This window comes from Annulohypoxylon maeteangense (assembly GCF_022496945.1).
Source record: "Annulohypoxylon maeteangense strain CBS 123835 unplaced genomic scaffold GGS22scaffold_3, whole genome shotgun sequence".
NCBI classification, from domain to species: domain Eukaryota; kingdom Fungi; phylum Ascomycota; class Sordariomycetes; order Xylariales; family Hypoxylaceae; genus Annulohypoxylon; species Annulohypoxylon maeteangense.
Genome location: NW_025953250.1, coordinates 1,194,555 through 1,222,093, shown reverse-complemented (window position 1 = coordinate 1,222,093; position 27,539 = coordinate 1,194,555). Strand labels below are relative to the sequence as shown.

At 47.7% G+C, this 27,539-nt stretch overlaps 10 protein-coding genes across 10 annotated transcripts; 6 read left to right on the top strand and 4 right to left on the bottom strand.

Annotated features, from left to right (window-relative positions):
- Nucleotides 1–1,030: 1,030 nt before the first annotated feature.
- GGS22DRAFT_92730 (glycoside hydrolase family 5 protein) lies at nucleotides 1,031–3,686 on the bottom strand. The gene is made up of 2 exons (XM_047968435.1): nucleotides 2,656–3,686; nucleotides 1,031–2,606 (listed from the first exon to the last, which is right to left on the bottom strand). Exons 1-2 carry the CDS (start codon nucleotides 3,374–3,376, stop codon nucleotides 1,036–1,038), a joined length of 2,292 nt encoding a protein of 763 aa, XP_047821879.1. The 5' UTR covers nucleotides 3,377–3,686; the 3' UTR covers nucleotides 1,031–1,035.
- Nucleotide 3,687: 1 nt separating this feature from the next.
- On the top strand, nucleotides 3,688–5,249 carry GGS22DRAFT_92725 (thiamine diphosphate-binding protein). The gene is made up of 2 exons (XM_047968434.1): nucleotides 3,688–5,120; nucleotides 5,186–5,249. Exons 1-2 carry the CDS (start codon nucleotides 3,938–3,940, stop codon nucleotides 5,221–5,223), a joined length of 1,221 nt encoding a protein of 406 aa, XP_047821878.1. The 5' UTR covers nucleotides 3,688–3,937; the 3' UTR covers nucleotides 5,224–5,249.
- A 362-nt stretch (nucleotides 5,250–5,611) lies between these two features.
- GGS22DRAFT_154958 (subunits of heterodimeric actin filament capping protein Capz) lies at nucleotides 5,612–7,034 on the top strand. Its single transcript, XM_047960120.1, has 5 exons — nucleotides 5,612–5,778; nucleotides 5,850–5,868; nucleotides 5,934–6,192; nucleotides 6,280–6,417; nucleotides 6,473–7,034. The coding sequence occupies exons 1-5, from the start codon at nucleotides 5,722–5,724 to the stop codon at nucleotides 6,819–6,821; spliced, it is 822 nt and encodes a 273-aa protein (XP_047821877.1). The 5' UTR covers nucleotides 5,612–5,721; the 3' UTR covers nucleotides 6,822–7,034.
- A 26-nt stretch (nucleotides 7,035–7,060) lies between these two features.
- On the bottom strand, nucleotides 7,061–8,407 carry GGS22DRAFT_154956 (uncharacterized protein). The gene is made up of 4 exons (XM_047960119.1): nucleotides 8,201–8,407; nucleotides 8,120–8,135; nucleotides 7,941–8,066; nucleotides 7,061–7,888 (listed from the first exon to the last, which is right to left on the bottom strand). Exons 1-4 carry the CDS (start codon nucleotides 8,280–8,282, stop codon nucleotides 7,279–7,281), a joined length of 834 nt encoding a protein of 277 aa, XP_047821876.1. The 5' UTR covers nucleotides 8,283–8,407; the 3' UTR covers nucleotides 7,061–7,278.
- Nucleotides 8,408–11,416, top strand: GGS22DRAFT_154954 (heterokaryon incompatibility protein-domain-containing protein). The gene has a single exon (XM_047960118.1). It carries the CDS (start codon nucleotides 8,722–8,724, stop codon nucleotides 10,771–10,773), a length of 2,052 nt encoding a protein of 683 aa, XP_047821875.1. The 5' UTR covers nucleotides 8,408–8,721; the 3' UTR covers nucleotides 10,774–11,416.
- Nucleotides 11,417–11,757: 341 nt separating this feature from the next.
- GGS22DRAFT_154952 (cytochrome b5) lies at nucleotides 11,758–13,183 on the top strand. The gene is made up of 3 exons (XM_047960117.1): nucleotides 11,758–12,263; nucleotides 12,416–12,542; nucleotides 12,614–13,183. The coding sequence occupies exons 1-3, from the start codon at nucleotides 12,145–12,147 to the stop codon at nucleotides 12,776–12,778; spliced, it is 411 nt and encodes a 136-aa protein (XP_047821874.1). The 5' UTR covers nucleotides 11,758–12,144; the 3' UTR covers nucleotides 12,779–13,183.
- Nucleotides 13,184–13,901: 718 nt separating this feature from the next.
- Nucleotides 13,902–15,363, top strand: GGS22DRAFT_154951 (transcription initiation factor IIE, beta subunit). Its single transcript, XM_047960116.1, has one exon. It carries the CDS (start codon nucleotides 14,043–14,045, stop codon nucleotides 14,901–14,903), a length of 861 nt encoding a protein of 286 aa, XP_047821873.1. The 5' UTR covers nucleotides 13,902–14,042; the 3' UTR covers nucleotides 14,904–15,363.
- A 35-nt stretch (nucleotides 15,364–15,398) lies between these two features.
- GGS22DRAFT_92656 (thioredoxin-like protein) lies at nucleotides 15,399–17,005 on the bottom strand. Its single transcript, XM_047968432.1, has 2 exons — nucleotides 16,572–17,005; nucleotides 15,399–16,375 (listed from the first exon to the last, which is right to left on the bottom strand). Exons 1-2 carry the CDS (start codon nucleotides 16,843–16,845, stop codon nucleotides 15,690–15,692), a joined length of 960 nt encoding a protein of 319 aa, XP_047821872.1. The 5' UTR covers nucleotides 16,846–17,005; the 3' UTR covers nucleotides 15,399–15,689.
- A 2,195-nt stretch (nucleotides 17,006–19,200) lies between these two features.
- GGS22DRAFT_92640 (uncharacterized protein) lies at nucleotides 19,201–21,117 on the bottom strand. Its single transcript, XM_047968431.1, has 3 exons — nucleotides 20,328–21,117; nucleotides 20,136–20,275; nucleotides 19,201–20,084 (listed from the first exon to the last, which is right to left on the bottom strand). Exons 1-3 carry the CDS (start codon nucleotides 20,812–20,814, stop codon nucleotides 19,302–19,304), a joined length of 1,410 nt encoding a protein of 469 aa, XP_047821871.1. The 5' UTR covers nucleotides 20,815–21,117; the 3' UTR covers nucleotides 19,201–19,301.
- A 3,774-nt stretch (nucleotides 21,118–24,891) lies between these two features.
- GGS22DRAFT_92630 (uncharacterized protein) lies at nucleotides 24,892–25,289 on the top strand. The gene has a single exon (XM_047968430.1). It carries the CDS (start codon nucleotides 24,997–24,999, stop codon nucleotides 25,213–25,215), a length of 219 nt encoding a protein of 72 aa, XP_047821870.1. The 5' UTR covers nucleotides 24,892–24,996; the 3' UTR covers nucleotides 25,216–25,289.
- The last annotated feature ends 2,250 nt before the right edge of the window (nucleotides 25,290–27,539 follow it).

The following is a 27,539-nucleotide window of genomic DNA, read 5'->3' as shown; positions in this document are numbered from 1 at the left end:
GATCTTCCGAGCGTAAGAAACTTTCATGACTCATGCCACCGGTTTCAAATACATAGCCCTCCATACCAATTCTAAAACGATCTATTGATATGCAGAACCGTTAAAACCTTGTCGACAAAAAGAGACAAGATCGTAGCAAATGTTTACGTATCAGTCGAGATCAACATGCCATAATCATCTGGTTCGAAGGTAATAGAAGTTTCAGAAAGGCATATGCATAGGTATCGGCATTCATTAATCTTGCAGCAGCTCAGGTATTTCGCTCATAGAGTATACACAGGTAGTAATTCCAAACACATTCGCATGTATCATATCCCTTCTCCTCCCTCTACCTAACCCCCCCATGTACATCGTCAATATATATGGTAGCATTAGATAAACAATAACCCCGATAACTCCAGAGTCCCAGTATATATATGCAAAACGTTCGTTATTGCAACCAAATTTATGTATAGATCGCATGAGATAGCGTAGCACTCCGGCGCATACGCTTCTATAATGTCCCCTAGAAACGCCTAGAAAGGCGAAGAGTACCTATTAGGCGGGCTATGCGTAGGAATTTTCGAGTGGGTTAGGACGGCGACCATTCTATTACCACGGTAAACCCCCCCTTCCGCGCACCCACGGAATTCGGAGCGCCGTCGCATCAAGGTTCTTAGCATAGCATAGCGTAGCGCTCCCAACCCAACCCAACCCAGACATACACGGTCCCGGCAACGCGGTTTATCTCGGAAGCAGCCGTCGACACATATGTATAAGCAATATCCGAGAGGTGCATGAACTAATCGTCTCCAACCCCACGGGTTCATGCAATGGTAGGGAAAGCGGTATTCTCCTCGGTCTGCGGTCAGCGGAAAAGAAGAGGCGCGCATGAATGCGAGACGAATCACGACCCGAGCCGCCCCATGGGTAAAACCAGAGCCAAAGAGAGCGATTCGCCTCCTCACCTCCCGACGCGATCGACCGTCCATCCACACACCCACTCACCCATTCACCCACATATCTACCCATCCCCCGCCCCTTAGTAGTTTCAGTTCAGTATGTTTCGCTAAGCCCCGAGAAGTCGGGGACGTCGCTATCGCAGTTGAAGTCCTTATCGTAGGCCTTGGCGGGGAGGATGCCAGCGGCGAGGCCCTTCTTGTAGCTCCACTGGGGCGCGCTCTCGGTGTCCCAGGTCCAGTACCACCAGCCCCAGCCCTTTTCGAAGGAGACCATCTGCGCCTCGGCGAACATCTTGAGGAACTGCTTGTACGCGCTGCTGTACTTGCTCGGGTCCGCGTTCGCGCCGTCGCACGTGCACGTGCTGTCTTTGGTCGGGCAGAGCGGCGTGAGCGCTTGCGTCGACACGTTGCCTGAGTCGTACGTCCCCGTCCACCGGTTGCCCCAGCCCACGTTCGTCAGGTACTGCGTGCAGTCCGTGTCGGCCTGCGACCACTCCGCGAACATAGTAGGGCCGAAGCCTGTCGCAGTGTTCATGCTCTGCTCCGTCTGTTCGGTCCAGCCGTTACAGGCGTATTGGACCTTCTTCTGGTGCGTGTAGAGGATCTGGTCGTTGTTGAAGATGACGTACTGGTGCACGTCCAACACGAGCCCATCCATGCCTGACAGCTTGCCTTGCCAGTTGGCTAGGCCCATGAAGCCGTCGCCGAACACGACGTTTGCGTTCACGCCGTTCTTGCGCACGAGGTTGTACGCCTGCGTTGTCCAGGAGATGACGGCGCTTGCGGAGAGGGAAACCATGCGCGGCTCGTTGGCGAGTCCGTAGAAGGTGATAATGTTCTTGTACCGGTCTTGGGCGAAGAACTTGGTTAGACGATCGTGCACGTCTAGTGATCGTTGGCTGTTCAAATCGCCATTGGTACCGTTGAGCCAGTTGACGACACCTTGCCTTCCACTGTGATTCCATCCATTCTGACTACCAGGCAGGCCATGAAGATCTAGATTCACTCGCAATCCGTACTTGCGCGCCCATTCAATGCCACGCAAGAGGTAGCGCCAGGAAGTACGGAAAACGTACGGGTCATCGTCGTATGTCTGTACAGCCCAGTAACTATATGGAATGCGAACGTGATCGAGTCCTGCTGCTTGGATGTCCTTAAATGTCTGTTCCGTTACGAAGGTCGCGTAATGTTTCTCGAGGGTTGAAGCTGCCGTCTTGGGACCCAAGTGGCTACATAAAGTCCATTCATCGATGATTTTAAGCTTACTGTCGTAGTTAAACAGCGAAGGCGTAATGAAAGGTTCTAATGACAGCCATCCACCAAGATTAACGCCTCGTGCTGGCGTCTTAGCATAGTCGCCCCAGGACTTCTCAATAGCCGGAACTTTGTCATTAGCAGCCGTGGAGTCGTCCCAATCCGTGAAAAGTCCCATTATCGGCAAATCGCCAACTGTTTCGTTCGTATATGTTACGTTGAGGTCTGTTGTTTCATACCATGTGAAAGGATCCAGATATGTTCCTCGGGCAGCCACAGGGATACTATCTTCTGAGACGCCGCTTAGACTGGATTTGTTTGAATTGTTGTTCGAGCTATTCTTCTTGCTCACAACGACAGCGACCGCAATAATGATGATGAGCACCACAAGCGCGATACCCGCTATGATCCCTATTCAAAACGTCAATATCGTACTCACCATAAGATCATCCAAACTTACATCGTTTCTTCTTTCTGTTCCCCCAGTATTGCTTGAACTCGAAGCGACTGCTCGCCTTCTCTTTCTCAATACTATCGTAACTGTCATAGCTACTATGTTTGCTTGTGGCGCCACCTCGAATTGCTGGAATTGCTCTTCCTTCTTCTACAATGGCACCACTAACCACTCTTCGATCTTTCTTGCGATGTTTCTTTCCCTTTCCCTTCAGTATGTCTCCCTCATCTTCGGTTCCGGCATTCCGCTGTCGTCGCCGTCGCCGCTGGTCTTCCCTATCTCGAGATTCGTAACCCCGTGATTCATATCCTCTTGACTCATAACCTCCTTCCCCATCCCGGTATCCCTCTTTCCGTCTCCGTTCTCGTCTCGGCGCATTGTATTCCCCTTCTGATTGTCCATGATCGCGACTCGGGCGTCGGCTCCTCCTCGGTGCATCGTACTCTACATCGACAGCTTTGTATTCTGGTTTCCGACTTCGGTCTCGCCTTGTTTTGCGTTCCCTCTCTTTAGGTGGTTCTTGCGTAACGCCTCGGGTATTAAAATCGTTCAATTGGGCGAGGGCATTCATAGATAGCCTTTGGCCCGTACCCTGCGACGTTCCCTCTGAGCCCGATGCAGGCCTTGCTGATCCATGTTCTCTAGATCTTTTTTTCTTGTGTCGTTTATGGCGGGTCTCGGAATCCCTACGCCGATGATTATCCGTTTCCGAGTCTTCGTGAGCCATAGATGTGAGCGATGTGAGTGATATGAGCAATGAGAAGCTAAACGTCAGGAATGTATATGAAGATACATTCACTGAAACCTAAGCTATCAAGAATGTACAGATGGTTATGCAAGTCGATAAACTCTTTGCGGTAGGAATCTGCAGATATCGATTGCGTCAAGGGAAATAAATTGTTAAAAGCTTGCGTGGTCGTATACGAGGTAGCATTGACGGTGAGAATAATGTTGACCGGGCAACTATCGCTCTCAAGTCAACATCCTTGAAAGCTTTCAAAACTTGGTAATCTCCACAACCCGGCGGCTCGGCACCTTGCTCCACCAATAGATACAAAGGTACATTTTAGTTGTAGCGGGGAAGACTGGTCTGTGTGAGATCTGCCGCTTTACAGTTCAATCAGAACTCTTTAAACCGAACGCCGCAACTAAGCGGCATTGGGTCTTATGCGTATGACGCTTCTCGGCTGACCTGACCGCATTCTATTCTTTCCTTCCTTCGTTCTAAGAACGATATTGATCTGTAGTTAGACATGAATTCATACAGGTAGCGAGTAGACTTATAACGATGAAGCCTTTTATCTCGCTCCGATCACTCGGAAAAGCTTCCAAGTCTATCGACATATTGTATAAATGCCAACATCCCATTTTGTGTACATCGCGAAATCGAAACTATTCGACGCATCCACCGAATGCACGGCTGAACTTACCAACTGATTTTTCGACAACACCACTATTAGCACACAGCTCACAGACAGCACTCAGCAACCCTGAGTTGCCACCCGAAGCCAGAAATGGCACAGCGAAACGAATGAACCTTTGCCAAGCCATTACCGATGCTATGGCAACTGCACTTGCCGAAGATGAGAACGTCCTGGTTTTTGGCGAAGATGTCGCTTTCGGAGGTGTATTCCGTTGCACGGTGAAATTGGCAGAGAGGTTTGGGGGCGCCCGTGTGTTCAATACACCCCTGACAGAACAAGGCATCATGGGCTTCGGTATTGGCCTGGCTGCCGAGGGAATGCGGCCGGTAGCCGAGATCCAGTTTGCCGATTATGTGTATCCTGCTTTCGATCAGTTGGTGAACGAGGCCGCAAAATACAGATACCGCGAAGGGAAGACGGGGAGAAACGCGGGCGGGTTAACAGTGAGAATGCCATGTGGAAGCGTTGGTCATGGTGCGCTATACCACTCGCAGTCACCCGAGAGTCTCTTCACCCATATTCCCGGCCTTAGGGTGATAATGCCAAGATCACCACTACAGGCAAAGGGCCTCTTGCTATCGGCAATCCGAAGTAATGATCCATGTGTCTTTATGGAGCCAAAGATTCTATACAGAGCAGCGGTCGAGCAGGTGCCAACAGCTGCATACACTTTACCACTTTCCAAAGCGGAGATACTCAAGGAGGGCACAGATGTTACCATAATCTCGTACGGGCAGCCGCTCTATACTTGCAGTGCAGCGATCGAAAAGGCGGAAAAAGATTTCGGAATTTCGATAGAACTTATCGATCTGCGAACGGTATATCCCTGGGATAAAGAATGTGTCTTCAATAGCGTGAAGAAAACGGGGAGATGCATGGTAGTTCACGAAGCCATGGTGAACGCTGGAATAGGAGCTGAAGTAGCAGCAGCGATCCAAGAAAATCCGGATACTTTTAATACGCTCTCGGCTCCGGTATCGCGAATAGCAGGATGGAGCACTTTCACCCCTCTGGTGTTCGAGGCACTCAATATTCCTGATGTTGCCAGTGAGTATTCCATTTCGCATATATTCAACCGATTCCGAGGATGGTCGTGGCTAATGTCAATATAGGAATATACGACGGCGTGAAGAAGCTAATAGAATATTAAAAGAAGTGGTCCTTGCATCTTAATTTTTCAAAATAAAGAATAAACTGAAGCTTATTTGAAGGGTATATATGAAATCATACGGCCTGTCCATATATACGGGATGAAATAATAGCACAAGATATCCAAGAATACCATTGTATTATGAAAAGTTGAGAAAATCTCAATCATGAGATGGAAAGTTTCACCTGATGAAAATAGATGAAAAATGTGTACCCAGGTACTTGGTGGGGCATATTTTTAAGCGTATGCACAATGACCTGATGGCTGAGACCTGAGCAAAGACCTCGGAGTCTTGGCACTTGTTATCGATAATACGATAGGTACCTACGTAGCTCTGCCTACTTTGCCCCGCGCTCTAATGGATCTAATGGATGGATGTTAAAACAATCAACACCCAAAGTCCAAAGTAAGGCGGAAGCCAACAGCGTCGATATCTTCACAAACCTAGGCCATTCGTTATTTATACTCTAAGATATTTATCTACATATAAGTATAATTATGGCCACTTCATTAGAAACCGTCGAGTCCTTCGTAGAAGGCGCACCGCCTGGAGAGGTATGCATAATGAACCCTTACAACTAATTTATAGGGGTTGGATCGCAAGCTGACTTATAGACGCAACGCAGCTAGCAGACGTAATCAACGGTATACAGTCAACCATATATTATCCGAATGACAAAATAGATTCTCATATCATATCTTCTTCATAGACATTAAGGCCTTGACCCTCAACGAGCCCCACCTCGTCTCCCAACTAGGTCCCGCCTTCGAGAAGTACAATGAAGAACAGTTCGTCACCGCCAAACTACCCGGCAGCAGTCAGCAAGTCATCATCAGTTCGCATAGTTCACTGGGCGATGGACGGTACTTCGACGTCGAGAGTTCCTCAAGTTTCGCCTTTGACCATGCTACCCAGAAGGCGAGCGGCGTGCAGAGCTACGGGTTGGAAGGCGCTCAGGCAGACTTGGTGTACGCAATCCCCACCTTGACTTTATTTTGAGAACTGGAAGGATATGAATGTGTATTTCAAGAGCTAGGCTGATAACCAATACGCAGGAAGTCGACATTAAAGAGCCTATCCACGTACGTCAAGGAGCATTTCCCGAACGCTTCTTACGGCGCGTATCCCATCGAGAACGACTCCAAGGTGGCCGTCATAATCGTAGCCAACAAATACAGCCCGAACAACTTCTGGTAGGACAAGACCACTTATCGAAATGGATAAAGGGGGCCACTAACTTGCAGACAGGAACGGACGATGGCGTTCCCTCTACATCTTCGACCCCGCCTCAAATAGTCTCGGAGGTAGCATCAAGGTCGACGTGCACTACTACGAAGACGGCAATGTACGATTATTAACCAACAAGCCCATCTCCGGCTCTGTCTCGTCAGGCACAGGTGCAGGGATCGCCAAAGAAATCGCCGCAGCAGAAAAGAAGTACCAGGAAGAACTAAACAGGGGATTTACAAGTCTAAGCGAAGGCGCATTCAAGGGTCTGCGAAGACAACTCCCTGTGACGAGGCAGAAGATCGAATGGGACAAAGTCGCCAGTTACCGAGTGGGACAGGACATCGGAGGCGGCAGCTCGAGACGATAGTGTCGAAGAAGGGCTCTGATAGACATTGTTTCGTGATGTACCTGTGCCGAGTCGACTTTGATGCGGATGTATCACTCAGTTACTTGGCCAATTTAGAGGGGCGAGCGCCAGGAAGCGAGATTCTAGCAAAATGAGGAATAGAGGTAGCAAGCGAGTTCATAATTGAAAGATAACATCTACGACGTCCAGTAACAATTCAATGAATTCGCAGTAGCTATTTGCATTTACGAATTTGGTCATGCAGAATAAAAAGGCACTTGTTAATCATATACGGAGTGTGAATCGAGCCCAAGTGGGTATCAGGTCGGCCATAGCACTCGTCCCGAAATAACCTTCAACTAAACATACAATAAACCATGACAACCAAACCTTAAACGCCTAGCTTATGCTAAATCTTACAAATGCATTCATTCACCCAGTCAACCCTCTTTCCAATTCTACATCTCCCCTTAAACAATCACGGCAACCTAATCCTCCCCTCCTCCAATCCAATCGAATCAACCGTCTGCACGCGTCCCGGGCGAATAAACGTCAACCGTTCAACCCCGGGTCCGCCCAACGTGCGACTAAACACGTACTCCTGCCTGAAGAACAAAGCCATCCAATACGCCAGCGAAGCCAAAAGCGCAAACACAGTTGCGGGCTCGAACAACGACGGTAACGCGTACCTAGCCAGGAAATCGACTTGGTACAGATGCGGGGTGGCATGTCTGAACAGCCGCTCGGCGAAGGGGGGTACGCGGGTGGCATAGGGGAGGGTGAGGGAGTACGCGAGGTAGAAGCAGGCGCGCACGGGGACGGACTCCATGTTCGAGACGGGGCGGGCCTCGGATTCGAAGGGGGTTTTGTTCGGGACGTACGGGAGGATGAGACCGTAGTACGTAGCGACCACGCGCGCCATGCCGAGGAAGAGGAAGGGGCCTGAGGGGCCCTCGGCGGTCACTGTGGCGGTGAATATGAAGCCGGTGAAGAGCCGTAACGTGCAATAGAAGATCCCGAGGAGGGCGAGCCAGCGGGAGCGCAGCAGGTGCGAGAGCTCTATGGTTACGGAGGCGGTGGGGAAGAAGCTGTGGGGATGTGTGTTAGGGTTGGAGGGCGAGAGGGGAGAGGGGAACGAACATCATGTCCGCGACCATTATCGCGATGCCTACCCACTCTAATCGGTTGTCGGGGGCGGGAGTTTCGGCGCTAATGAGCCAGCATATCCTTATTACTATGCAGGAGATGGCTGAGAGGACGCATAGCCTAAGACGACGAGGTGAGTGATGATACTAAACACTTCTTTCAGGTATAATTACCATTGCGCGTAGACGGCTACAATCTTGGTAAGTAAGGAGTTCTAGCTTAAGGAAAGCTCTTTCGAGGAACGGGGAACTCACTTGCGTTGAGTAATCGGGCATCTTTCCTGATGTAGGAAAAGACGTTCATCTTCGCCCTAATAGGCCAGCGTGCCAGCCTCATTCTACAAGTCGGACTCAACCCAAATCTCAAATTAATTCAGTAAGAAACTATATGACTGTCATTTCTTGAGCCTGCTCTTGTATTCTTAATAATGACGAATGATGAGAAGTTACCTAAAATCGGTATGTAGGGCTGAGATTGACGAAATACCAAGGATTTGAGGCTGTGCCATGCTGTGCCGCTGGAGCTAACCGTTCAGACCTGAAACCCCCTGGAAGTGATTCGTCATCTGGTTGGCTGGCGAGTCCAGATATAGATATAAGCAGCCACATTTTATGCAACCCGATAGCAAGGCGAGGCCTATTGTACGCTGTAAGTCCTACCTAGAACCAAACCCACAGCGATGATCGTTCTCTCAACTTATGGCTAACAAGCATCATCCGAAATCAAAGAATTACTGCTACGAGACCTATATTCATTCACTCCAAGGTTAAAGAGTATGCCGGGCCGACCGGTTTATGAACCCATAGGGCCGGAAGCCATACGCTTGCTATTAATTGCACCCGGTTTTGCATCCGAGACAATCAATTGCACTCTTATCGTCATCGAGGATAGGAATAATGCACCGGAATATGATGCGATCTCTTATGTGTGGGGTACGGAACTATCCGACGAGCCCATTATGTGCAATGGACACAGGATGACGGTCACAAAAAACTTGGCCAAAGCGATGAGATATCTTCGTCCGCTCCCGAACTGGGATTCAGTGATCACTTGGTCAAAAGATCATCAACTCCACTCGAGTCATAATGCCTGGGGTTCGTTTGCCACCAATCGGCAAGAAGAGAAAGAGAAATCTGTCTCTCAACAAGAAAGACCCATTTGGATTGACGCTCTCTGTATCAATCAAGAGGACATGGCTGAGAAAGAGAACCAGGTGAAGCGAATGCATGAGACCTTTGCAGACGCTGTCACGGTGAAGATATGGCTGGGCGAAGCAAATGACTCCTATAGAGCTGACTCCTTACGGCTAGAAGCATTGAAACCGAAGGGGATACCTACACTTAGACAACAAATTCACATCGGACAGTACGGAAGTACGCCAGTCGTTCTCGCATTCATCGCGCAGGCATTGAGAAACGTCCATGTTGGCAGGGATTATCCCACAGCATCGAAAGCTGATACGAATACGGCATACCGAAATCTCGTACATGGTTTTCCTAAATCAGACGCTGTCGAATGGGAATTCCTCCGCGATTTTTTCGATAACCCATGGTTTGAGCGCATCTGGGTCGTCCAAGAGGTCGTTCACGCCAAGCGAGCCGTAGCTATTCTGGGGGACTGGCAAATCGAGTGGGAGGCCTTAGGGCAAGCTGCAACATGGTTCCAAGCGCATGGCTTCGCCTTACCCTCGGACGTCCAGTTTAACGGAGACAAGAAAGATCTTCTGCCAGTTTCCAAGATTTCCGCCATGTGGCACATAACGGGAAATAGACGCCCATTACTTCGAATACTGCGAGAGCTTCGAGGACGAAAAGCGACGCTCAAAGTAGACAAAGTATATGCGGCCTATAGTTTAGCAGAAGAGACCATCTGTATTTGGGAGAATAATCAACAGTTTGATCCGTTGATCGAACCAACCTACGATCCAAAGAGGGTTGACGAGGTATACCCCAATGTGATACGCTTCCTGGTAATATATCATGGGGATCTCGCAGCATTATCCCACGCAGGCGGGATCCAAGGCGTGAAAACATCTGGCTGTCCGTCGTGGGTACCCGATTGGAATCAATCGAAGATATCTACCGAATTCGTCAATGATAACCGAGACGAGTCTCCTTATAATGCCAGTGGTAATGAGCACCTGTTTATGGGAGACTCTATAGACCCAGCATGCCTTTCTGTGAGAGGTATTAAAGTTTCCGATGGCTCAATAAGAGCGTACGGGGATAAACTTATAAGCTATGGGTTCCGGCACACATCTTATAAAGAAGAGCACGATTTCGTAAAATCGGCATGGAATCTGGTAGCACACCTAGCCAAGAGAGGCGATGCATCGGGAGACTTGAATATGTACCATCCGGAGAATATACCTCATACTTTCGTCTCGACACTCAGTGCAGGTCTTACTGAAACAAGACAGCTAGTCGACGAGGACTCAAATTTCCTTGACGATGCGGCGGACTGGCTGCTTCAGCAGTTCGGAGGCCAAATCCCAGTTTCAGGGGTTAGCAAAAAATGGAGATTACCAGGTGCCATATGGAACTATTCGAGCTCAGGCCGGTTCCGCGAGGCTTTCACACGGGCTTGTTTGCATAGACGTTTTTTCGTCACGGCGGGAAATTTAATGGGAATAGGTCCCGAAACGATGGAAAGAAATGATATAATAGTTATCCTATTTGGTGGGAAGGTCCCATATGTTGTACGGGAGCTCGGCGAGGGCAAGTATTCGTTCATCGGGGAGTGTTACGTGCCGGGCTTGATGACCGGGGAAGCAGTCGAGCAATGGAAGAAGAGTGGGCGCATAGCCGAATTCTTCAACCTTGTGTAGCGTTTGTTCTGGGGTTGGAACATGTGTGCTCGATGTCCCCGCTCTTCGTATTCGTTCAAGTACGTTTTCCAGGCTCTCCGGATCCCATGAATTGGGGTATCGTATCCCCGAGAACGGTAATTTTCGCCGCCCTTAGGTACTTGCTCATCACTCAATACCCCAGGTTAAGGGGCCGCTTTTATTCTTGTCGCTATGACAGATGGGGATCGTTCATAGAAGAACTATGGACCGCGAGCTCTCCGATACGGAGATACGTAGGGTCTTAAAGATGTCCAGGTGGTCACAGGGACGGACCGTTCAAATCCACATGATGTACTTTGGGGAGACTCTAATTAGAACTCCGAATCTCCGCATTATGACGACTTACCGAGAGTGACTAAAAGATCTCCAAGACGGCAAGATTTATCGTACGCCACAAATGGAAGGATAGTCCGGAACGTTCGGTCTCGACCTTGTCAATTGATCTCTCTGACATCTATGCATTGGATCCATGGGTACTGGTGGCACAGAAGAGCTGGATTAATAGGATTATGTGCAGAATAAGTACAGAATAGAATCGGGTAGACACCGCACCGGCAAGTTTCCGTACCTTATCAAATGCAAGCAGATAAGCAAATAAATGCCAAGAAATGTGTTACCTGGATCTATGCAGGAGCTTACCTAAGATAAAATGTCGCGATCTTATCCGACGATTTAGGAAGTCTCCGATCAAGTAATATCTCGCATAAAGTTGTGCTTTCGTACGACAGCAGCAAATAGATAGGTACCGACTTATAAGTACCTACAGTAGTATCCGGGTTTAGAGAGGTACAACCGACCAACCGAGGCGTGCATAGTTATACGTATGATGTAGGTACGATACCTGTACCGAAGTAGGCAATCAATTGTACAGCTCATGCTAGGATAAACGTCCTTGGACGGAATTGAGGAATTCCACGTTGGATGTCTTGGATGTTTTAGTTGTCTTAGTTGTCTTAAGGAAAGAAAAAAAAAAGCGGACTAGGTGAGCTAGCTGATAATCCCCACAGCGTTTTGATAAATTGATATAGGTCATCTCTGATTGGCTCAATTCACAATAGGATTCGGATTACCGTACCCTCCGCTGACCGCTAGCTCCCTAAAATTTCTAGGGGACAGAAGCGATTCGAACTTTAAGAAGATTGGAATCAAATCACCAATGCAATTTACTAGCTCCATCTCACTTTCTTATCCTCCTTAACCCCAACTGTCCTCTTTACTCCTCCTCAACTCCCGATCAATCTCCGTGCCGGTTGTACTTGTGTCCGAATCCATTACCTGTACATCTTTATTGTTTTCGAGCGATCGATTCCCTTAGATTTGTTTCCAGAAAATAACAATCAAGTCAGCAAAATGGCAGAGTTGAAGGAGCTCACCTATCAGGATGTTGCTGAGCACAACACCAAGAAAGATCTTTATATCGTAGTGCACGATAAGATCTACGACTCTACCAAGTTCATTGATGAGCATCCGTAAGTGCCAATTCACTGTCTTACACGTTATGCGATTGAATTTTTGTTCGATTTTGCCATTGTGTTCAATCTCCCCAATTAATTTCGTGATGTGGCCCGGGCTTTTTGTGCCTACGTGTACAGTTGTCAGCTAATGTTCTTTGTCAATGCAGTGGTGGTGAAGAGGTCCTTTTAGATGTTGGCGGCCAAGACGCGACGGAGGCTTTCGAAGATGTCGGCCACAGTGACGAAGCCCGAGAAACCCTAGAGCAACTCCTTGTCGGTACCCTAAAGCGAAAGGTAGGAATAACAATATCTCTGATTTACTCTTCCCCATCGTACTCCGGTATGCTGACGGACTTTTGATACAGCCCGGTGACCCTCACCCCAAGGCTCAACAGCCTTCCCTCGCCCCGGCTGCCAACACAAGCTCGGCCGGTTACGGAACTGCCCTCTACGCCGTCGTCTTCATCGGTGGATTGGTCGCTTTCGGTGCATACCAATACTTACAGGCCCAAGAAGGGCAGGAGGCCTAAAGGTTCGATGCTTTTTTTTGGAGGGGAACGAGGTTGTTCGGAGGAGTAAGGAGTGTGTACAAGTATGTCGAGCAAAGAGTTGATGGATATCTTCGCGATAGTATATCTGTCCTCGATGCTTAATAGACCTGGTTTGGTTCTTACGTATTTCTCAGTGGTGTCTTATCAGGCTGTTTGGTTTATGACTACCAGGAGTCAGATGAGCATATGATTGTTTTACTGGCAGAGTTGATTAACTAAAGAGCCCTAGAGGGAATGGACGGCGGTTACTTTAAGTACAGGCATTTTTAATAAACCCGATGAACAATACCTATTGATTGGAAAATAGTAATATCTTGTCATCCGGTGTTAGATGAATTCAACATTTACCGACATCCAGTGATGTACTAGGGATTGCATATCATATTTGAAATTCTCTCTCCGTACCTACCAATGCGACTAATACCTACGATTTTTTTACAACATGGTTATTTGGCAACCATATGCACATGCAATTTCCTCACATCAATACCGCGAACCCACGCACTCACTCACTCGCGCGCTTGCTCAACCTTTTCCAACTTTTCGCAAAACTAAATCGTATCACCCATCCTCAATGCATTTCCATCTTAGGCAATTCTAAAATGTAAGTTTTATCTTATTCCTTAAGGATGCATTTGGGTTATCAGCCCCATTAGATCCGCACCCAATTGCCATATTAGGAAATGGAAATGGGAAAGCATCGAAAGACATCGTTCAATGCTGAGTTGCTGACATTTCCTAATGCAGAACCCAGAGCTGGTCTCAACTTTACCTGGGAAGTCTGGAGCCTGGTTTCTTGCCTAGGACCCGAGTGTGAGGGTGCAAGCAACGTTAATTGAAGGATATGCACCTAACGTCGAGTTAAATGGATCAATCTCACCAAAATTTAGGTAATCTCAACTAAAAAAGCCGCTAGCCAGTTTTACGTTTAAGACCCACAATCGTAGTGGATACCTCTTCAAGCCACAAGCCACACTTTACCTACGTTACATCGGTACTTAGATACAGTGATAACTGGGGGACTCCACTAATGAAGCTAACCTTAAAAATTACCTAACACATGCTTGAATCAATTGACACTTTTCAGCCTTGTTTCGCATTCGTACATCTTTCACTTTCTTTTCTTTACCCATCCATTCATTCATTGATGAGGTCAACATCAACATCAAACAACCACACACTTCATCACCCCACATCGAGTACCTAGAGAACCTAATCAACTGATTCGATCTACCTATACATCATGTCTCCAACAAAACCTGCCGGCGGCTCAAAGAAGTCGTCGGTACTCTCGCCATCTCCCTCTAAGGTGACCAAGTCCGATGGCGCGGCTTCAAAGCGTCAGAAGCGCGACGGAAACGCAGCCAACAACAACTTGGCCACCCCTGCCGCTGCCGCTGCGGCCGCCGCCTCCCAAGACTACGGCTCCCACATTATCACGCAGCTTACATACGCGGTCGAGTTCCTCAAAGCAAAGGGCACCCCGAAGACGCTGCAAGAGATTATGGACCACCTAACTCTCCAACACTACCCAGAGCACGTGCAGAAATTCTTTGCGACCACGATGCAGCGCCACTCTCGCATGCAGTACCGCCCAGGCCCGAAGGTTAAATCCCTACCCGAGTCGGAGCAGTGGCGAACCGGTACCTACGAATTCAAGCCTCTACTGCCTGGCGTCACGTCTAAGGTCACACTTCTCGAGTATCTCCAGAGCAAGACCGATGCCTCGGCCACAGAGGTCAAGGCGATCAAGGACGGGTGGCCGAACTGCGACGAAGCACTTATGGAGCTGGAAGCCGAGCATAAAATCCTCACCGTCCGAACTAAAAAGGAGCAGACGCACAGATTTGTATGGCTCGATAACCCGGCTCTGCATCACAAGGTCGACGACGAATTCCGGGCTATGTGGTTTAAGGAGACCCTCCCGTCCACGGATGAGATGCCTAGAAGGCTTAAAGCCCTCGGTCAAAAGGCGACTAGTGGTGGCACAAAGGCAAACGTGAATGCTCAGAAGGCACCGCCTAAGCGTAAGAAGGCTTCGCGCGTGCAGAAGAAGTTCGAGAATGAGCATATGAGAAGCATTTTCGAACAACATAAGCGTTGATCCTCTCCCGTTCGAGAGCAGACTGGCATAGCATGAGGCTTCTAGATCGTTGCCATGGTGGCAAGGTTACATTGGTATTCGGCCAGGAGTGATTTCCCTAAGGCATAATGCTGTTTTTAAAAATGAGGGAAAAACTAGCATCATCGGTGTTTTGGCTGGGTATAACGAGGCGTTTTGGGGGGGACTCTGGGGAGCTTCGGTTCCTTTGCATTGCTTTTTAATAAAAGGTATCAGTACCTACAAAACAAAGTTGAGTGCCATGACGTGACTTAGATTCCAACTTATCCTATTATTATAGAGGTAGGATCTTACATCTTTCTTTTAATTTTCTTTAGACTCATTCCTATACGTCTCTCTTGGAGTTTGCTTGCTGTCTACAAGATAGATTTCACATGTTCTCCAGACTAAGCAGCCTGGACGGAGAAAAGCATGGCCTCAAATTACAACCGAAAATTACGAGAGAAGGTAAAAGAAAGTTCGAATATGATGATAAAAAGCTGGTAAAAAAATCGCACATGCTGACATTTAGCTTCTGCTATGAGGGTTCTGTTCCCTTTACCGTCCTACGCCAAGCTTTTCCGACCATTGCTTACCTACCAGGTAGGCCGCTAAACGTACAGATATCTCGAGCCTATTCCTCGATTGCTGAGATTCATAAATATGCTTCACCCGCTCTTCCGGGCGATACAATCCTCCTAAATCGTCTCCAGTACCTTTTAAAATCAACAATATGTCCAACGAGTCCATCTGATACCACTACGCCACACCACGCAACCCTACTAACCCTCACTTCAACACCGGCGAAGGCACCTTCTCCCCATCCGCATAAAACCTCGCACAAACACCTCCCTCATCAACAGGCAACACCTGTCCCCTATCCCTCCCCCGTCCCCCCTTCCCAACCCGTATCCGCCCCAGCGCCTCGACTAAAAACTCCGCGCTCTGCGCCCCGCCGATCACGTACCGATCGTTCACAATAAACGTCGGCACAGCGCGCACTGCGAGTCCCGGCCTCTCGCACGCGTCCGCGAACAGGACATCGAGCGCGCGGTCCCAGGCCGGGTCCGTGAAGACTGAAGGTGAAAAATCGAGATCGGAGGGGACCAGCGAGCTCAGAAAATCCCGCGACGAAATATCCGCATCCGTCTCATGGTGCGCGTGCAAGAGCGCGCATAGGAGTCGTAGTTGCAGCGGTGGCCCGCGCTGGTGGGTCCCGGACGCGGTATCTGGAAGTGGGGCCGGCGAATGCGGTTTCCCCTGTTTGGGGGTCTGCGGTCGGTGCGCCGATGTGAATGCCGTGCTTCGGACCGTGGTGGGCGCGGCTTCTAGAGCGTATCGCAGGAGCTTGTGCGCGTCCCGCGTGTTCCCCGTTCGTCCTTCCCAGGTGAAGTCGATGCCGGCTTGCTTGCCTAGGTCGCGCCAGTGCTCGAGGCTGTGTTTGGGGATGTTGAGGTAGGTCGCTTTGGGGTATGCTAGGGGGAATTTGTGGTCAGTTCGCTAGTTAGTCGCGTTTTTCTTCTTGGGGTTGGTGTTTGTGGAAGTGCTTCTGGGATGTGCCTTGGACTCTAGGGGAGATAGTGGAGTCGTTCTAGGTTATGGTGGATTGCGGCCTCCCCGTTGGTAAAGGAGTACCTAGGTAGGTATAACGGTTGAATGGGATGGACTCACCGCTTCGAGTGGCCAACGGGTCGAGCATGAACGGAGAGCAGACTATTTCGAAAGTTGCCTCTGGGTGGTCTGCTGTGTAGGTCGTAATGGCGGCTGTCAGATTCTTAAGTCCGATGTAACAGTATGGACAGATCACATCTAAGATGAATTCCACCATAAAGTGTGTCGTTTCTGGCACGTCATCGCTCTTAGAAAGCGCATCCTGTCCCTTCGCTTCCGGCTCGTTGGAATTTCTATCAACGACAGGCGACAACAAGTCTTGTATGCTTGCCATATTCTCTCAATCTAGGCGATGGCGGTTTCGATAATTCTTAGGGGTAAGGGCAAGACTCCTAGAAGAGTTGTATATACGCCCTTAATTCCCGACGGGGTCTCGTTAAAAGTGACAGACCTTCATATCCAAACAATGGAAAGTATTAAAGGGTTCATGTATTAGAAGTAGTCGCCTTGGTGGAGAAAGAATAGCACGAGGACAGCGATAGGGGCAGAATATTAATCAACGAAACTGATCATCCTCGGTTCTTCCAGGTTTTATAAACAACCACTGCTTCCAGACCGCAAACTGAAATTGCGATCAGTCCAATAGAATCCAGGATGCTTCGTTTCTGTTTAAGTAGAAAGCATCAGTTTAATAGTACGAGAGAAAATTCGGCTCCAGGGTCCTCTTCAGCTCGCATACGCGCGGCGGCACAGGAGGTGCAGGAGATGCTTGTCACACCAGCAATCCAATGCAATGATCGAATAATCAAAAATGTTTTCTCAGTACGCTCGGAACTAGTCCCACGCTTATTCAGACGGCCCGCATGGCTTTTCGTTGTTGTCTAGATCAGGGATCAAACGCCAAGGAGGGCGAGTGGATGTTAAGGCGCCACGAGAGCTCGCGAAGAGATGGTTTGCCCTCGAGACAAGAATATATAGTCGATGTCCCCGGGAAATTTTTCATGGTTAAAAACGATAGGAGTAACCGCAATATCCCGGTTCTAGCTGAGGTGATTGAGCGGCGTCGAAGAAAAAAAATGAGGGAAAAATGTGCGTAGCCCCATATGATCACAAATCAAAAAATCAACAAGGTCAAATCCGGGGTCGCCATCCACATTTCATCCTCTTTGACTGCTTAGCTGCTACTTAAATCGTCATAATCGTACGAGAAAGGGTACGTCATTGATGATTAAACATTTATTTACTTCAACCGAAACCAGCCTTGTACAGATATCACCTTGTACACTCCCAGCATTATGAGGCATGGTCAGTATAGGTGGGTAGAGGTAGGCAGTAAGTTGGCATGGGTAAGAGGGTAAAGATCGCTATCTTAGCTCCGTGCGGTCGCTAAGTGCTAAGACAAGATACATCCATACTAGGTAGAAAATAATATGCGAACTTCCTGGGGTATTATATAGGTAAATACGATTTGACGTTGTGATAAAGCACAGCAACTCCAATCATTTTTACCTTCATAAGTGGTTCTTCTTACCCCGGATAGTTTTAGCGTGAAGATCTCGTCCCGTACCGGGAAACCATCGCGATATACATGAGTAGGTGCAAATAAGATCTGGGATCACACATAGTAAGACCTAATGTACCTAAGATACTCGGAATAGTTGGATTAGACACTTTCACAAATAGAGTAGTCCATTTTTCTAGAAGATTACTAGGTTTTCCGTTCTCAATCCAATCACAAGTTGATTTGCTACCTAGAATCTAGCCTCTTATCTCGACCTGCATATTTATCTAGCAGACACCAAGAGATCCAGTAGAATAGCCTGTCTAGAGTGTATCAAGGATGAGAAGCTGCTAAATCCGAAAGTCTGCCGAAATTCCTCAATTCATTCTTGATTGCTTAATATCGGCACCAGACCTTTCTGCTGACGCACTATCGGGATATAGCAATTGGGATGCTGAGTGCAAAATTCACCACATGTCGTGAAATCCCAATTGCGAGTATGTAGCCACTAGCAGAGAAAACGTATACGCGCATCCGTAAACCAACTAGTTCCTTTATCCTCATTCCTAGGTAATTTTCCGTTTTCCCTCCATCTGCTCCGATTATGCCCGTCTTTGCTGTCATGATATATCGCCGAGCCCGACCAGGGTAGGTCAAAAGAATAGGGAGAAGCGAATCGTGGCCATTTAAACCTCAGTTGAATCCATCAAGAGGAAAATCGGGCCTTTTATATTATAAAGTTCCACTGGTGTATTGGGTCGATTAATTGAGAGGCGCGCGCCTCTAAACTGAGCTGGGTAAAACTGCCCCGAGCAGCCCGAGGCAACTGGATACCCGATCTGAAGCCTCCAATGAGACAAAGAAAAAAGAGCAAAGAAAAACGCCGTTTAGTAATCCCCTCTCGAACGCGTCGCAAATAATCACTCCTGACCGTGCCATGGGTATTTTGCCTTCCGAAACAAAGAAAAGATGCAAGCGACAAATGGAATCTATTGATTGCCTCCGTAGAAGGGGGCATCATACGAGACACCAAAATGCGGGTAGTGGTATCGCGGCTCATCAGGCGGCGGATATACGGATTGACCATCTGGCGATGGACCAACCTGGTACTGGAATTGGCCAAGCCCCGACTGACCCTGCTGCTGGTTCTCGCCGAGATATTGGTATGACATCTCCGCTGTCTCCGGCGAGAATGACGATGCCTCTGGAGAGGGTGCTACTGGTGCTAGTAGCCATGTTGCCGGCAGCATGGTGTCCGGGAGTGCGCCTAAACTACTATGGTTGCCACCCTACTGGCTAGCCCATAGCGCGTCCGGGCGGGGCTTGACATCGTAGGTCGCCGAGCCAGGATCCGTGCTCGTCGGTCGTCGAATTTGAGCACCCGCATTGTAGTACATCTGTCCAAGACTATTGCTGCCTAGAAACGGCTGCTCCGGATCCGGGTACACGTAGCTGCTGCCGCTCGTGCTGTGCGTCGGAGAAGCCATGTGTGATGGTGATTGCCATCCCACGCTGCCCATATGAGGACTTCCGCCGGCGCTACCAGTTCCTGACTGATGCGATTCAACACTAGGTTCTAGCGTGGGAGGTGGCGGGTAGACTGTAGGGTGGGAGGTAGGTCGCATCGTGGTAGCATAAGCAGGGACCGATGTAGGGCTCTGAGATTGCATATCTGTGCGAATATGAACCGGGAGTGATCCATTGCTTACATACGAATACTCATTGTTTCGCATAACATTCGAGGTAGCCAATTCTGCGCTTGGCGAGATAGACATGTGTCTCTGACCCGGTGATGGCGTATTCAATGGTGATGCGTGGCTTGAGACAGGTTCGCCATCACTATGGGCTACCCGACCAGCGTTCGCTGCCGTTCTACTAGCCTGAGCAGCGGCTAGAGCAGCGGCTGTGGCTTCTGCCGCCTCTTCCACTGTACCAGTATGCGAATTCTTGTGCCGCGTGAGGGTGGTCTTCCTTGTGAAAGTCTTTTGGCAATTGGCGTACGGGCACTTATACGGTCTTTTACCCGAATGAATGCGCCTGTGCCGAGCCAAAGAGCTACTATCACTAAAAGGCTTAACTTATAGTTAGTATGCTTCCTATATGGATAGAGATGGGATTAATACCTTGCCACACCGCTCACACATGTGGGGTTTTTCACCCGTGTGAACTCGTTGGTGAACCGTCAGTGCAGATCGTTGAATGAAATGTTTATTACAGCCTGGAAAGTCACAGGCGTGAGGTCGAACTCCGGTGTGAATTCGATCTTAAATTTTAGGGTTAGCATTGTACTTATATCATGTAAGAAAGTTACATACCATGTCTGGCCAGATCACTTCGTCGAGCAAATGCTTTGCCACAAGTACGACACTCAAAATTCTTGCTCGGCGGCTGCGGTCGCTGTACCATCTCAGGAGCGCTGTTGTAAGCCATAGGGAGACCATGAGCCATTGATCCGTGATTGACCTGTGGCAAGGCAGGAATCATCATGCCAGGAGTCATGCTCGGATCAGATAAAGGCATCGAGGTATGCATTGCAGAGGGTGAACCATAAGATCGTCCGTTGCCCATCCCATTTAGGGCTTCTAATGGCTGTCCGACACGGTGACCTGAGTGATACGAGCTCTCAGATCCATGTGGAGAGTTACCACGATCCATACCCGCCGAAGTGAGCTGCGGGTGTGGGAGAAGTTGGTGATCCGGAGAGGGACCTGATGCTGCGGCGGCTGCGGCTGCTGCTGCTGCGTGCTTCTTGTCTAGCATGTTCGTAATGTTCATTACCTCCGATGACGGTGACTTGGACATGTTGACGTGAACAAGTCCGTGAGTCCCGGGAGAGCAAGCGATATCTATCGCGTTGAGGAATATCGACTGTATCACGTAAATATTGCACTGCGCGTTCGATATAGACGTATGCTGCCTATTAGGATCTCTTAGAAGTAGAGTTCGATACCCGGTAGCACAGAATCCTGTCCTAAATCCCTGTCCTATGCAACCGATGAAGTGTCGTGTGTATAAGCAGATAGATATAACACTATCAACTTAATCGTATGTATTTTCGCAGAATATTCCCAACTTGGTACGCGTCAGCGTCTGCTTCAATACGCCTAAATCTGCCGATGTGTTGTTCGGTGCTGTCGGGTTGCCGATGTACACCTAGGTAGAAGTTGCGCAAAGGTTTATCAGTCTTCTTAATATCGAGTAGCGTAATGCGCCAAGGCGTCTCTTTCGGATATCGAGGAATTTCTGCACAGCAGTACAGTCCACGTTGCGACGTCTTTGTTTATAGGACTAAGTCGGATATCGAGGAAGATGACAAGGGCGGGGTTGAGGTGTCGGGGTGTCGCGGCTGTACACCGTATGAGTCGACGTTATGAGGATATGATGAAGGGAGGTGACCCCAGAAGTCGCTGTCCTATGTCGTCTATTGGAGTAAATTGTCCGTAATCCTATGAACAAACCAAGTCGAGTCAGTACTCTCGAAAGCAAGTGAATGAATCTGATAAAATGTAAGGAGTCGAGGGCCTAGGCCTGCTTTGTGATATTCATAGCATACAAGGGATGCAGGGCAGGGTAGTGTTTGTAGATTTGGAGCTTGGTCATAGAGCCAAGTACCGAAGACATCCGTGATGCAAGATACTTAGAACTCGTAACCCGCAGCTAAAACACGACTAACCGATCTCAAGATAGCAGATAGATCAAGCATAAGACGTTGATGAAGATGCGACGCGTAACAGGGACGTGAAAGAATGCTCAGATCCCAGAGCGGTGGCAGCAACAAGTCGTGCAAACCAAGCAGTGGATATCGAAGCAACAAAAGAAAACGTGTGGTGTGGATCTAGAGCTCGTCGACTAAGAGAGCTGGAATGGGGGCAGCTTGTGATCCCAACATACCTCGAAGAATTATTTAGGACCCGGGGTGGTAAGGTCGTAGAATGATGTAGTAGAAAATAGAGAACGCCTTCGCAGATAGTAATTAGCTTCCGCCAGGTGATCTAAAGAATGAAAGGTTGTTGAAAGAATTAAAGAAAAAAAAAAGGTATGTGTGACGATGGAAGAAAAGGAAAAAATAATATGAGAGAAGGTGTTGAAATGATCAAATTGAGGTACGGTATTTTAGGTAAGCGTACGAGTGGTAGGTAAGTAGGTACGTGGGTACTTGGGTATTTTTTAGGTAGTGCACGTAGAGAGTGCAGGTGTAGTGGTTTTGGCGGTGGACAAACCTAGTAAGTAAAAGTGCAGGTGGGTGGATTGTGCATGCGAGTTGGTAAGGAACAGGAGCAGGGACCACAAACGGCAACCTGAGGAAGTACCTTAAGTAGGTACGTGTACAAAGTACTAGATAAAGTAGATAAAGTACTGGGAAGGAGCGAGAGGGAAAAATATGTCCGTGACTGCCTTACGTACCTTATGTATGTAGTATGTACTGTATTCTGCGTACCTAGTAGTGCACCTCCAAAAATATGGACGACTTAAGGTAAAACACACGATATCCGAATCTGAGATGCAGCTACCTTCGCATTCATATGGTCAAGTATTAGTAGTGATGCTAGGAGTAGGAAAAAATTGTCTATTTAAATAGGATTAATATTAACAAACTTTTCTCCTTTTCTTTCGCTTTTTTTCCTCATAACCCTGCCGTCTCGTCAGGTCCAATGAAACCGCATCTCAGTACGTACATACTGTAGGGCTACAGCTACCTAAGTACCTAAGTAGCCTAAGTGTATGCACATATGATACGCTAAAGCATTATTAGGTTTACACTAACCGTTTCGAGTAATTTTCTCTTTACTGTGACTACCTAGTAGGTACGCAGTACTTTTCAAAGGCAAGTGTCATGCTCATTTTTTGCACTAAGCATTTCGGTATTTTTAACATTATGTTACCTTGTTCAAAATTTCCGGGAGTTTTCCGTACGTCCCGAGTCAAGATATTTCGTATTTATTTTCAAAATTTCATCAAGGCATTGCTGCTCTTTTCTATTTGTCCGGTAGATATATGTAAAACATTGAACAGTACGGTATGTATACCTAGTAGGTATGTAGTTCCTTACAATACTTACTTATCGTGCGGTTTCTATTTAAACGTTGAGAGAACCTGTCCGAGCACTGTTTATCTTGGCGTTCAGAAGAGACAAATACGACCCTGGCAAACGACCCGCAATTATGCTCCGCCCATATTATCCGCGATATTGACATGATCTCCCCAGACATCCCGTCTTGCATAATGACTCCATTGCAACAAGTGAATGACATTATTAAGGGTAAGTTTCTACGAGAACCTGGAGAGTCGAATGCGCGTGGAGCTACGATGCTAACCAGACTTTTGTCGTAGACGATGTCAATACGGAAATGCCGTCCATGCATATAGTATGCGTTAGGTGCATATGTAACGTGCAGTGCCGAGAAAAGGTGGAAGCACTACACCTAGGTATGCAACACGTACGTGCATATCTATAAATATGCACATACATATATACCTAGTATACGGATACATTCAGAGGTACGGGTCTCGGGAGATTCTTCAGTTGATAGATCTTATTGGAAGCGCGATGACGAGTGGCAAGTATTAATGAAAATACCGAAAATTCCAGTCACCTCCCGTCGGGACTGGTTAAGCTGGCTGGCTGGCTGGTCTGGGTGGTTTCAACATCTTAAGTTGTCCAGATGTTCAAGGGAGAATGTGGGATTTGGCTCGTACCGAAGACATGGTAAGATTTGATGAGACAGCAGAATATCCATGCAATTTTGCAGTATGGGATGCAATTGCTTGCCTTATTTACTTCAATCCGGCTTCGTGGAAGGACCCCGTTTCCATAAATAGCTGTTTAATGACGATTATACTATGTAAACGGTGTCGAATTGCTTGTACGAGCATATTTTTCATCATAAAAGATGTGATGGAAACAAAGAGATCAGATGATTATGTAATAATCGGTACCTATTTGGATACCAGGTACAGTTCAAGGTTTAATATTTACTATGTACATACCTAGGTAAGTGGGTACATAGTGCGCCCAAGTGCCTGCCTCGCGCTTAGGCCGTCCGTTTAACTTTGATTTTTCTTTGGTACCGGAATGAAACAGCGCTCCAAACAACCGGACCCGACCCGGTGAGCAAGTACACCCAGCAGACCTTCCAGACCTAGACGTTACCTGGGCTCTGGGCACCTACCAAGCAAGTACGTACCGTGTATATAAATATGTAAGTACTAGGTATATACTTCGTAAACACATACATATGTACATATATAGTACACAGTACGTACATAGATTTATAATTTATGTACCAGTGATTTCTCAGATATCAGATTTTACTTTTAAAGCATCAAATATCACCAGTGTCGTATATGATGAATAATGAAAATTCTATCCTAACGCATCATGTTGTTTTCTTTCTCCCCGTCAAACGACGCAACCAAAACCTTGACCCGGTTCCAAGGTTTCTAACTGTTCTAGTCTAGGTACCTAGGGTACGCGACGATGTCTTGTAACTCTCGTCCATAGCTTGCATAGATAATTATTGTGTGTAAGTATTGGATAGTGCTCGGGTTTCCAGCTTCAATCGAATTCATGGGACTCCATTCTATCGTGGAGGCACGCTCAGCTGAGGGTCGATGCAGCCATCCGCAAGTCATGGCCTCGTGAGGTCGTACATACTCCTCAGCTACTCAGTTAGAATAGGACACGAAACGATACGAAACCACGTTCTCGACAGTGCGTCTTCTTATGTGGGTTACGACAACTCTTCTGCCGTTGCCCTACGGACCTATGGGATGAATGCTTGTGGGGAAAGGGACATAGACTCATCAGCCAACGTACCCCGGCGCATGAGCTTCCTAGACAGGCTTGAAATTGGCCCTATCCCCAATATGGCAAGATTCTGGAAGATTTCGAGAAACGGGACATGAATATTTTTATTGGTACCTGCCTTGGTACCTAGTAAGTAATAAAGACGCTATCCCGTCTAACGCAACCACCGTGCAACGATGGCGTACATGAGCGTATACAACGACGCCAACAAGAAGATGTCCCGGCAAGTTCGCAGTCGCAGAGTTATTATCACGGCAGGTTGCATTTTCTTCCCTCCTTATTTCAACATGATAATCTTTGATCTCATGGTGATCATGCTTCGTTCACTCGGCATGGGGGCATGTTTAGCCATGGCCCTTCCTTGGATTGGTTCAGGGAAATGGATCGTTTCTTGATCCGTGACATGGGAATCTCCCGCGCCTTGTCTAGCGGCACCTTCATTTCACAGGCATTACGACAATGACATCAATTCATTTCGAGTCTCGGAGCCAAAACATTCTCGAAGCTTTTCCCCGTCGTTGATGCCCAGCGCTAACTTACTATGTCAGAACAACAACAAGAAATATATTGACTGTATGCCCTCGATACATGTGGAGAAAGATGGATAACCTTGATTATTTCCTGGCTCTAGTTTAGAAGCGAGCCATCCCCTGCACCTATGGCTTCCACTCTGTTGTTCTAGAACCATGTTAACCGTCACAATGAGAATGTCCCGTTCAACTAGATTGGCTTGTTTGCGTCTATGCCTACACGAATGGTCGTACATGTTTTTCAATGAAATAGTAGCGTTTATCTCCCCAAGAAAGTGGCAATCATGCCGACTCCTTCATGCTACTTATCATGGCAGTTCCATATAAGCCTAGGTATTTATCAAACTATCAGCTCGAAGTGACTATTAAAAGCGTTCATTTCGATAATTGATGACTGTTACCGAGCGGTTACTCGTTGCCCCCTTAGGGTGTCATGTGAGTCCGCGAATAATATAAAGCTGTCAAAGGTAGCAATAGGTTATATTATTAAGGTGCTTATAATTTGCCTACCTATTAACAACATATGATCGTGTGACTGCCTAGTAACTATCTAGTAGGTAGGTACAAGTCTGAATAGCCATGTATCTCACAGCATAAACATATGCCCGCAGGACTAATTAAATTCCTGTATGATAAAACCTCCAGCTATGATCGAAGTAGGAGAATCCTTGGATTCGTCGTTCAGCCAGCACTTGTAGTCAAAATCTTACCAAGAGGAGCGTGTGATACTTCGCTTAGGGACGCTATCGTGGTGTCCTAACTCAAGAAGGTCAAGTACAAAGCTCGATGCAAGATTAGTATATGATTGGAACTGGGTCCCAAACCTAAGACGAAAAACGCCAGTGCGTGCCACGTTGCGAGCTGACACATAGTTCCTCAAATGACAACTAGTTTGGAAGGTCTAAGATCCACCTCGAGACGATGCCAGCAACCTAAGCATGGTGTTGTGATAGATTTGAGTTGTTGTTCCCACTCGACACGAGAGAGTAAGTCATTATATCGGTTCATGGAAACAACTGAAGCAGAATTTCCAACAATAGAAGGAACTCATTGTAGTCTTCCATCAACTGTATCTTCATTGCCTCATCAAAATGTGGTCTGTACGCATCTGGACCTCCACTGACGTATCGGACCAGGATGATCCACCACGAAGCACCACAAGGCGTAGTTCATGAGGATCTTACGGTACAAGTTCGGATCAGGATATCTATCCGCGGCCCGAGAGCTAATAGTTCGACGGCCATGCCGCAAAGGAGTCAAGAAACTCTATTTAGGAAACACGAAATTATTAGATCTCGGCGCAGCCCGAGTTCCCAGCCACTGTGAAGACGATGGAGCTTTGAGATTATGGCAACGATACAACACCCGCATTTTCTCCTTTGATTCCGTAGATCCAGTCGAGAAGACGTCCTTCTTCGACTAATTTTGCAGGGGAAGCTGGTGGCTGGTGGCTGGTAATTAGATGAATGATCAATAAGAGGCGCCGCCAGTTATTTTTATCTGATGACATACATACATGCGTTTGATACAACCATCACAAGGATCTATAAACATAATCCATATCAAGTAATTCATTATCAGATGAAATCGGCATGCCTCATGCTGCACTTCCAGCATCACACAAGTACGGATAGCCACTGCAGTATTGAAGGACTCTAACGAGTACGGACTTCAACCTTGATATCAAGGGTGGCGCATAGTTGAGATCGACGTTCAGGAGTACCCGAATACCTAGGTAGTTATACTAATACATGTCAATTCTAATACATATCTAGGTATCATCTCCACGTTGGGATATCTCGCTACCGTCAGGTCGTCCCTGTCACGATAGTAGAGCCATCGAGAGTTGGCGTAGCGAGCTCGACACTCTCACCGCTAAATGCTGCTGAGCATTTCCCTATTACCTACTTACTATTATGTAGAGTGTTGTTGAAGGTCGGCGGCGAAAAGAGATCCACAGGTGTATCGTAGATACAAACCATGGCCTTCTCCATCAGTGCGCATGATAAGTCCCAATATGATGTTATCGCAAAGACGGAAGAGTGCCCCTGAAAAGATAACTAACGCTAGACATCAGCGGCTATCTCCCGTAGTGAAGATCTTAACATGTTCTCAGGATCGCCAGGTGGCCATTACGGGTTTACGTACATATACACATACCTACCTACCAGTCGGCTCCATAAATGCTC

What these genes read in the sequence shown, in the direction of transcription:
- GGS22DRAFT_92630 (XM_047968430.1), top strand. Translation starts at nt 24,997, where the DNA reads ATGGCGTACATGAGCGTATACAACGACGCCAACAAGAAGATGTCCCGG.
- GGS22DRAFT_154952 (XM_047960117.1), top strand. Translation starts at nt 12,145, where the DNA reads ATGGCAGAGTTGAAGGAGCTCACCTATCAGGATGTTGCTGAGCACAAC. An exon ending in AAGTTCATTGATGAGCATCC is followed by an intron (nt 12,264 to 12,415) that starts GTAAGTGCCAAT and finishes TTGTCAATGCAG; the next exon opens with TGGTGGTGAAGAGGTCCTTT. An exon ending in TCGGTACCCTAAAGCGAAAG is followed by an intron (nt 12,543 to 12,613) that starts GTAGGAATAACA and finishes CTTTTGATACAG; the next exon opens with CCCGGTGACCCTCACCCCAA.
- GGS22DRAFT_154958 (XM_047960120.1), top strand. Translation starts at nt 5,722, where the DNA reads ATGGCCACTTCATTAGAAACCGTCGAGTCCTTCGTAGAAGGCGCACCG. An exon ending in GGCGCTCAGGCAGACTTGGT is followed by an intron (nt 6,193 to 6,279) that starts GTACGCAATCCC and finishes ACCAATACGCAG; the next exon opens with GAAGTCGACATTAAAGAGCC. An exon ending in TACAGCCCGAACAACTTCTG is followed by an intron (nt 6,418 to 6,472) that starts GTAGGACAAGAC and finishes ACTTGCAGACAG; the next exon opens with GAACGGACGATGGCGTTCCC.
- GGS22DRAFT_154954 (XM_047960118.1), top strand. Translation starts at nt 8,722, where the DNA reads ATGCCGGGCCGACCGGTTTATGAACCCATAGGGCCGGAAGCCATACGC.
- GGS22DRAFT_92730 (XM_047968435.1), bottom strand. Translation starts at nt 3,376, where the DNA reads ATGGCTCACGAAGACTCGGAAACGGATAATCATCGGCGTAGGGATTCC. An exon ending in GAACAGAAAGAAGAAACGAT is followed by an intron (nt 2,607 to 2,655) that starts GTAAGTTTGGAT and finishes CGTTTTGAATAG; the next exon opens with GGATCATAGCGGGTATCGCG.
- GGS22DRAFT_92640 (XM_047968431.1), bottom strand. Translation starts at nt 20,814, where the DNA reads ATGTCCAAGTCACCGTCATCGGAGGTAATGAACATTACGAACATGCTA. An exon ending in AAGTGATCTGGCCAGACATG is followed by an intron (nt 20,276 to 20,327) that starts GTATGTAACTTT and finishes CTAAAATTTAAG; the next exon opens with ATCGAATTCACACCGGAGTT. An exon ending in TGTGTGAGCGGTGTGGCAAG is followed by an intron (nt 20,085 to 20,135) that starts GTATTAATCCCA and finishes CTATAAGTTAAG; the next exon opens with CCTTTTAGTGATAGTAGCTC.
- GGS22DRAFT_154951 (XM_047960116.1), top strand. Translation starts at nt 14,043, where the DNA reads ATGTCTCCAACAAAACCTGCCGGCGGCTCAAAGAAGTCGTCGGTACTC.
- GGS22DRAFT_92725 (XM_047968434.1), top strand. Translation starts at nt 3,938, where the DNA reads ATGAAGCCTTTTATCTCGCTCCGATCACTCGGAAAAGCTTCCAAGTCT. An exon ending in CAATATTCCTGATGTTGCCA is followed by an intron (nt 5,121 to 5,185) that starts GTGAGTATTCCA and finishes ATGTCAATATAG; the next exon opens with GAATATACGACGGCGTGAAG.
- GGS22DRAFT_92656 (XM_047968432.1), bottom strand. Translation starts at nt 16,845, where the DNA reads ATGGCAAGCATACAAGACTTGTTGTCGCCTGTCGTTGATAGAAATTCC. An exon ending in CCCGTTGGCCACTCGAAGCG is followed by an intron (nt 16,376 to 16,571) that starts GTGAGTCCATCC and finishes AATTCCCCCTAG; the next exon opens with CATACCCCAAAGCGACCTAC.
- GGS22DRAFT_154956 (XM_047960119.1), bottom strand. Translation starts at nt 8,282, where the DNA reads ATGAGGCTGGCACGCTGGCCTATTAGGGCGAAGATGAACGTCTTTTCC. An exon ending in ATAATGGTCGCGGACATGAT is followed by an intron (nt 7,889 to 7,940) that starts GTTCGTTCCCCT and finishes ACATCCCCACAG; the next exon opens with CTTCTTCCCCACCGCCTCCG.